We start from the raw sequence: 6,626 nt of genomic DNA on the forward strand, positions 1-6,626 counted from the left end.
GCAGAATAGGGGGCAGAGTATCTGAAATATTTTAAAGCAAATCCCAGCACAGAATCATTTCACTCCCAACACAGATAAGGAAATAAGGACTCTTTTACTTCAACATAGTCATAATTCCATTGTGTTAACTAACAAAATTATAATAAATGTTTAAGATTACCTAATACTCAGTCCATACTTAGATTTCCCTTTGTATCTAAAAAAAGGTCTTCTTGGTTTATTTAGATTGGGGCCCAAACATGGTGTAGACAGTGCATTTGATTGTCTTTTAAGCCTTTTAGTCTCCCGTGCCCTTTTTTTTATTATTGTGGACTGGGTCATTTGCTTTGTAGGAATTCTCACATTTGAATTTGGCTGATTCCATCCTCATGGTGTCATTTAATGCATTCCTCTTTACTTTACATTTCCTGTAAACTGGTAATTAGATCTAGGGGCATGATTATATTTACTTTAAATATTTTTTTCCTTTTAAAAATTTTTGTGAGGAATTTTCATAAGGGTTACTGTGTTACACTTCCTTTTGCATCACATCAAAAGATATATAATGTCTAGTTGTCCCACTTTGAAGTCATATTTGATGAGTGGGCTCAGATATTCTCATTCATTAACAATTTCTCCATCAACTTTTTCCCATTGTCATTGACTTTATTGTGTATTTTTCACACTAAAATCTATTTATAGTCAGCTATATATATTTGTAAACCTTTGAGTTGTCCAAAACTGATTATGACGGCTACCCAACCACTGATTTCTAAGTACATAGCATCTCCTAACTTTCTAATGGAAATTTTATAGTTTTTGTTTGTTTTTCACTCAATGCTCTGATCTTCCTGGAATATGGTATCAGATGAGGTTCCATTTTTATTTTCTTCCACTTGTGCCTGTGTTGTTTTTCCCATTAAATTAATTAGTGCTTTTGTCCTGCATTAAAAACTTACAAACTTCATTCTGTTTCTATGTTACTAATTACTGGTTCCTACACCAATACCATATTTATTATATAGAGTGACCTTATGGTGTATCTAATGAGGCTAGATTCTCCTTACACATTTTCTTTTTCAGTCTTTTTACCTAATGGATTTGGTAGCCATTGATGATAATTGCCCTGATTTATTGTTTCAATAGAGATTATTACCTTTGCTTTTAAGAACTTGATTTTACACATTTTAGCAATATAAGTTATATATGATTCCTACAGTACATCTCTTTGATTTTTAAATGTACATACTTTAAAATAGCCAGAGTGGACATTTTTATGATTCACTTTAAACCAGAATAATTATTGTTTCTGTAGTTTATAAATTTTTTTAAATAAATAAGCTTTCTTTTTCCTTCCCCCCACCAACCCACAACAGATTGAAGAAGAGAAACTGACATCACAGAATGAGTGCACTGAAAGGATACGAAGCCTGCTGGAGCGTCGAACAAAAGAGATGAAAGCTGTCGACTTTGAAAGCGAGGGACTAGGTTTTAGAAACATCCATTCTAACCTTGCCCCTGAAGCATTCAGCCACAGCTCCCCCAGAGCTCCTCACAGGGGGCATCCCATAGGTGGCCTACCACAAGCCTGGGGCCATCCAGTGCAAGGTGGGTCCCCAGCCATGCAGGTCACCCTTCTGAGCCAATGCATGGGGTACCCCGAGGTAGCACTATGGGAGTTCACAATAGCCTTCGGGTTCTGAGGCGGACAGCTGCCGGAGGATGTACGGAACACGGCATGAACTGAAGCAACAGTGTCACTTGACAAATGTCCAATGGGTCACACATGTCTCACACGTAACTTAATAATTGAGAATGGCGAGGAGGAGCCAAGATGGTGCCGTGAGTAGGACAGCGGAAATTTCCTCCCAAAAACATATATATTTTTGAAAATACAACCATTCCTAAAACAGAGACCAGAAGATACAGTACAACAGCCAGGCTACATCTACATCTGCGAGAACCCAGTGCCTCGCGAAGGGGGTAAGATACAAGCCGTGGCCCGGCAGGACCCGAGTGCCCCCCACCCCAGCTCCTGGCAGGAGGAGGAGAGTCAGAGCGGGGAGGGAGAGGGAGCCCAGGACTGCTAAATACCCAGCCCTAGGCATCCGCACCAGAGCACGGACCCACAGTGCGTGGTGTGCTGGATACTAGGGAAACTGAACAGTAAAACCTGCGAGCGGGTCCCCACAGCCAGCGCACCTGGAACAAAAGAAAAGCAAGTGCTTTTTGAAGGTCTTAAAGGGACGGGGGCCTCACAGCTGGATGGAGGCGTCCCAGCACACTCAGCCGAGCAGCTGGGAATCCCGGGGAAGTCCAGGCGCCCCAACGCCCTGGACGACAACGCAGCTCGGAGCCCCTCACAGTGATAAACAGCCTCCCACCCATTTCCCCTCTGGTGCGGCCCCACCAGCGCAGAGCAGCAGCCTAAAAGTGGCCACGCCCACAACAACCATGCGGAGCTTACTCCACAGTAGCGGGGCAAGAATCAGAGACCCGTCTGCACGCAGCTGCCCAGTAAAAGCCGCTGGGGGTCACCGTTCTCCCAGGAAAGGAAGGCCAGGAGCAAGTGGAAAGGGACTTTGATCTCCCAGCTGACACACATGCCAGCTGCCTACGACTACCTCTATCACCATGAAAAGGCAGAAGAATTTGATACAGACCAGACTAACCCAGACATCCTCCCCCGAGAGGGAATCTGAGGAGATAGATTTAACCAATCTTCCTGAAGAAGAATTCAAAATAAAGGTCATAACCATGCTGATGGACTTGCAGAGAAATATGCAAGAGCTAAGGAGGGAGAATACAGAAATAAAAGAATCTCTGGAAGGACTTAAAAGCTGAATGGATGAGATGCAAGAGGCCATTAATGGAATAGAAATCAATGAACAGGAATGCAGAGAAGCTGACACAGAGAGAGATAAAAGGATCTCCAGGAATGAAACAATATTGAGAGAACTGTGTGGCCAATCAAAACAGAACAATATCCACATTATAGGGGTACCAGAAGAAGAGAGTAAAAAAGGGATAGAAAGTAACTTTGAGGAAATAATTGCTGAAAACTTCCCCAAACTGGGGGAGGAAATAGCCTCTCAGACCACTGAAGCACACAGAATTCCCAACACAAGGGACCCAAGGAGGACAACACCAAGACACATAATAATTAAAATGGCAAAGATCAAAGACAAGGACAGAATATTAAAGGCAGCCAGAGAGAGAAAAAAGGTCACCTACAAAGGAAAACCCATCAGGTTATCATCAGACTTCTCAACAGAAACCTTACAGGCCAGAAGAGAATGGCATGATATATTTAATGCAATGAAACAGAAGGGCCTTGAACCAAGGATACTGTATCCAGCACGATTATCATTTAAATTTGAAGGAGGGATTAAACAATTCCCAGACAAGCAAAAGTTGAGGGAATTTGCCTCCCACAAACCACCTCTACAGGGTATTTTAGAGGGACTGTGCTAGATGGAAGGACTCCTAACACTAAACAGATGTCACCAGAGAAAATAAAATCACAGCAAAGAAAGCGGACCAATCAAATACTAACTAAAGGCAAAAAATAAAATCAACTACCCAAAAAAGCAGTCAAAGGAAACACAAAAGAGCACACACACACACACACACACACACACACACACACACACACACACACACACACACACACGAAAAAAAACACCTAACATTCAAAGAATGGAGGAGAAGGAATAAGAAGGGAGAGAAATAAAGAATCATCAGACTGTGTTTATAATAGCTTATAAGTGAGTGAAGTTAGACAGTAAGGTAGTAAAGAAGCTAACCTTGAACCTTTGGTAACCAAAACCTAAAGCCTGCAATCTCAGTAAGTGCATATCTTTCAATAATCACCCTAAATGTAAATGGACTGAATGCACCAATCAAAAGACACAGAGTAATAGAATGGATAAAAAAGCAAGACCCATCTATATGCTGCTTACAAGAGAATCACCTCAAACCCAAAGACATGCACAGACTAAAAGTCAAGGGATGGAGAAAGATATTTCATGCAAACAAGGAGCAAAAAGCAGGTGTTGCAGTACTAGTGTCAGACTAAATAGACTTCAAAACAAAGAAAGTCACAAGGACATTACATAATGATAAAGGTGTCAATCCAACCAGAGGATATAACCATTATAAATATATACACACCCAATACAGGAGCACCAACATATGTGAAACAAATACTAACAGAATTAAAGGAGGAAATAGAATGCAATGCATTCATTTTAGGAGACTTCAACACACCACTCACTCCAAAGGACAGATCCACCAGACAGAAAACAAGTAAGGACACAGAGGCACTGAACAACACACTGGAACAGATGGACCTAATAGACATCTATAGAACTCTACACCCAAAAGCAACAGGATACACATTCTTCTCAAGTGCACATGGAACATTCTCCAAAATAGACCACATACTAGGCCACAAAAAGAGCCTCAGTAAATTCCAAAAGATTGAAAGTCTACCAACCATATTCTCAGACCACAAAGGCATAAAACTAGAAATAAATTGCACAAAGAAAGCAAAAAGGCTCACAAGCACATGGAGGCTTAACAACATGCTCCTAAATAATCAATGGATCAACAACCAAATCAAAATAATTGAGAATGGCCATTCCGCTGGGACAGTCCACCAAAGGAAACTCCCCATAGACGTCATCACAAGCGGCCTCCTCGCTTGCGTGCTACCGTGTGGAAGCTGAGTGCATGTGGTATATTTTATTCATTTTTGTCAAGCGTTCTGTTTTGTGTTTACTAATTGGGATGTCATAGTATTTAGCTGTCAGGTTTTGTGTTTTGTTTTATTCTTAACTTTTGGGGAAATTTTATGTAAAGGGGAATTGGTGTGTATGTGTGTTTATCAAATACGCACACATACAGTGCACGTGGTAAAAAGAAACTGGTTAGGTGTGGGTATTTTCTGAAAACTGCAAAAACAATTCAGCAACGTGGCTTGAGTCATCACTTTTGGATAATTCTACCCTAAGAAATTTGTGAAAAGATCTAAAGCCTTTGTCTGTATACCCCAGGTTCTTATGAGCCGCTCACAGCAGGCAGCATATGCTAAAACAAGTTATTATGGAAACACACCTGTATCCCCTCACCTATGTATTTTGTTTATTAAATAAATGTATTCTGTCTGACTTTTGTTGATTAAATTGGCCTCATTTGGAGTAGGAAAAAAGTGGAAATCCATGAACACTAAAGGGTTGCATTGACTCTATCAGAGAGTAGAAGACAACCTAATTCTTTTTCTGAATGCTGCAAGCTTGTCAGTGATTTTTTTTTTGGTCCATTCAACTGTGCCTTCTTTGTGGCATGGTGGGATGGAGGTGCTTCAGGAGATCACAAGTTTTGTGGAAATTGCATCATCAAACCTGTGAGCCTCCAAAGGGGAAGACAAAAAGGGTGAGAGGGGCCCCTGAAAGCTCATATGATGGGTATGTTCAATAGCAGAGTGAGGAGATGAAGCCTATATATATCCTGACGTTTTGTTGCTTATGCTGTGATATGTCATCCTAGCTGAGCTAAGCTCTGTTAACTTCCAAGATTCCAAGCAGTACTTTTACTTTGTTTATACAAAAACAAAGACATATAGCCAATACAAATCAAAGGCCAGAGGTATTTGAATGATGCCGTATTTACAGACCGCCATCTCCTGGAATTCTCATCACACTACTTAGACATAATTCGATGACCCCTTTTTGGTTTATGGGGTTTCCTAAGTAGAATAGCCTGTTATTTAAGTGCTTAGTTGCCATAGTGAGCCAGGAGTCACTGAGCCTGTGACTTTACCAGCTGCTGACTAACCCTCAGCATGACTGTAGGTTTTGCTGCAAGTGCAGGTCCTCTTCTTTTTTTTTTTTTAATTGCTGTTTTTGTTGCTGCAATACTTTACAAACTTATAGTTCCTTGAGACTTAGTGATTGCTTGGCATCATGTTAACATCACACGACAGAAAACACCACTTCCAGAAGTCTAAAGCCTCGGTGCTAAAGTACTATTGAAAAGGAACCAGCAAGTTTGGCAAATTAAAAAAAAAACACAACAAAAACTAAAGTGAGCTATGGTGGTCAGGAAATCTCTTGACGAAAGCTAACTTCTCTTTTCCAGAGAGGGGTGTGTTTTGTTTTATTTTGTTTTGTTTTGCAATGAAGAATCCACCCGACGCTGACAGGTGTGACTTGGGGTCCCACCGCCAGTGTGGAGACTGAGCTGCAGGCGGGTGGGGAACCATCAATATGACTTGAAGGGAGAAAATGTCCTTCCCAGTGAGCACTCAAAGTTCCTTAGGTTACTGTCCTGCCCTCTCCCCAGTTGTCTTGAAGCACCAGGAGCCCTGCTGCTGACAGGTTCCTGCTGTTCCCAGAGGGCCCCAAGGTCGGATTCTCCAAGGCCCTCTCAGTGATACTCTCCACCTAGACCAGACTAATCACCACTGAAATCTTGGTTTTCTCAACCAATTTGTCTTCTCCAGGTATGTCAGTCCAGTCTGCCTGAATCCACCCCTGTAGGAGTTTCTAGCATTCCTTTAAAGGGAACTGGGAGAAAAATCAATATTTTAGTGTAAATATTTTTAAAAACAAGATCACAGTAGAATTCACACACAGTCATAGGGT

At 41.4% G+C, this 6,626-nt stretch overlaps 1 protein-coding gene across 1 annotated transcript in view; it reads left to right on the forward strand.

The window, feature by feature from the left end:
• The window catches only part of LOC130682821 (serine/threonine-protein kinase TAO1-like), a 138,597-nt gene extending 134,950 nt beyond the window's left edge, over positions 1 to 3,647 (forward strand). Inside the window, 2 exon segments of the mRNA XM_057497769.1 lie at positions 1,356 to 1,592; positions 1,595 to 3,647. Of these exon segments, the coding sequence (XP_057353752.1) occupies positions 1,356 to 1,592; positions 1,595 to 1,780 (423 nt within the window). The 3' untranslated portion in view covers positions 1,781 to 3,647.
• The last annotated feature ends 2,979 nt before the right edge of the window (positions 3,648 to 6,626 follow it).

The sequence above is a fragment of the Manis pentadactyla genome, chromosome 3, assembly GCF_030020395.1.
Source record: "Manis pentadactyla isolate mManPen7 chromosome 3, mManPen7.hap1, whole genome shotgun sequence".
Classification (NCBI taxonomy): Eukaryota; Metazoa; Chordata; class Mammalia; order Pholidota; family Manidae; genus Manis; species Manis pentadactyla.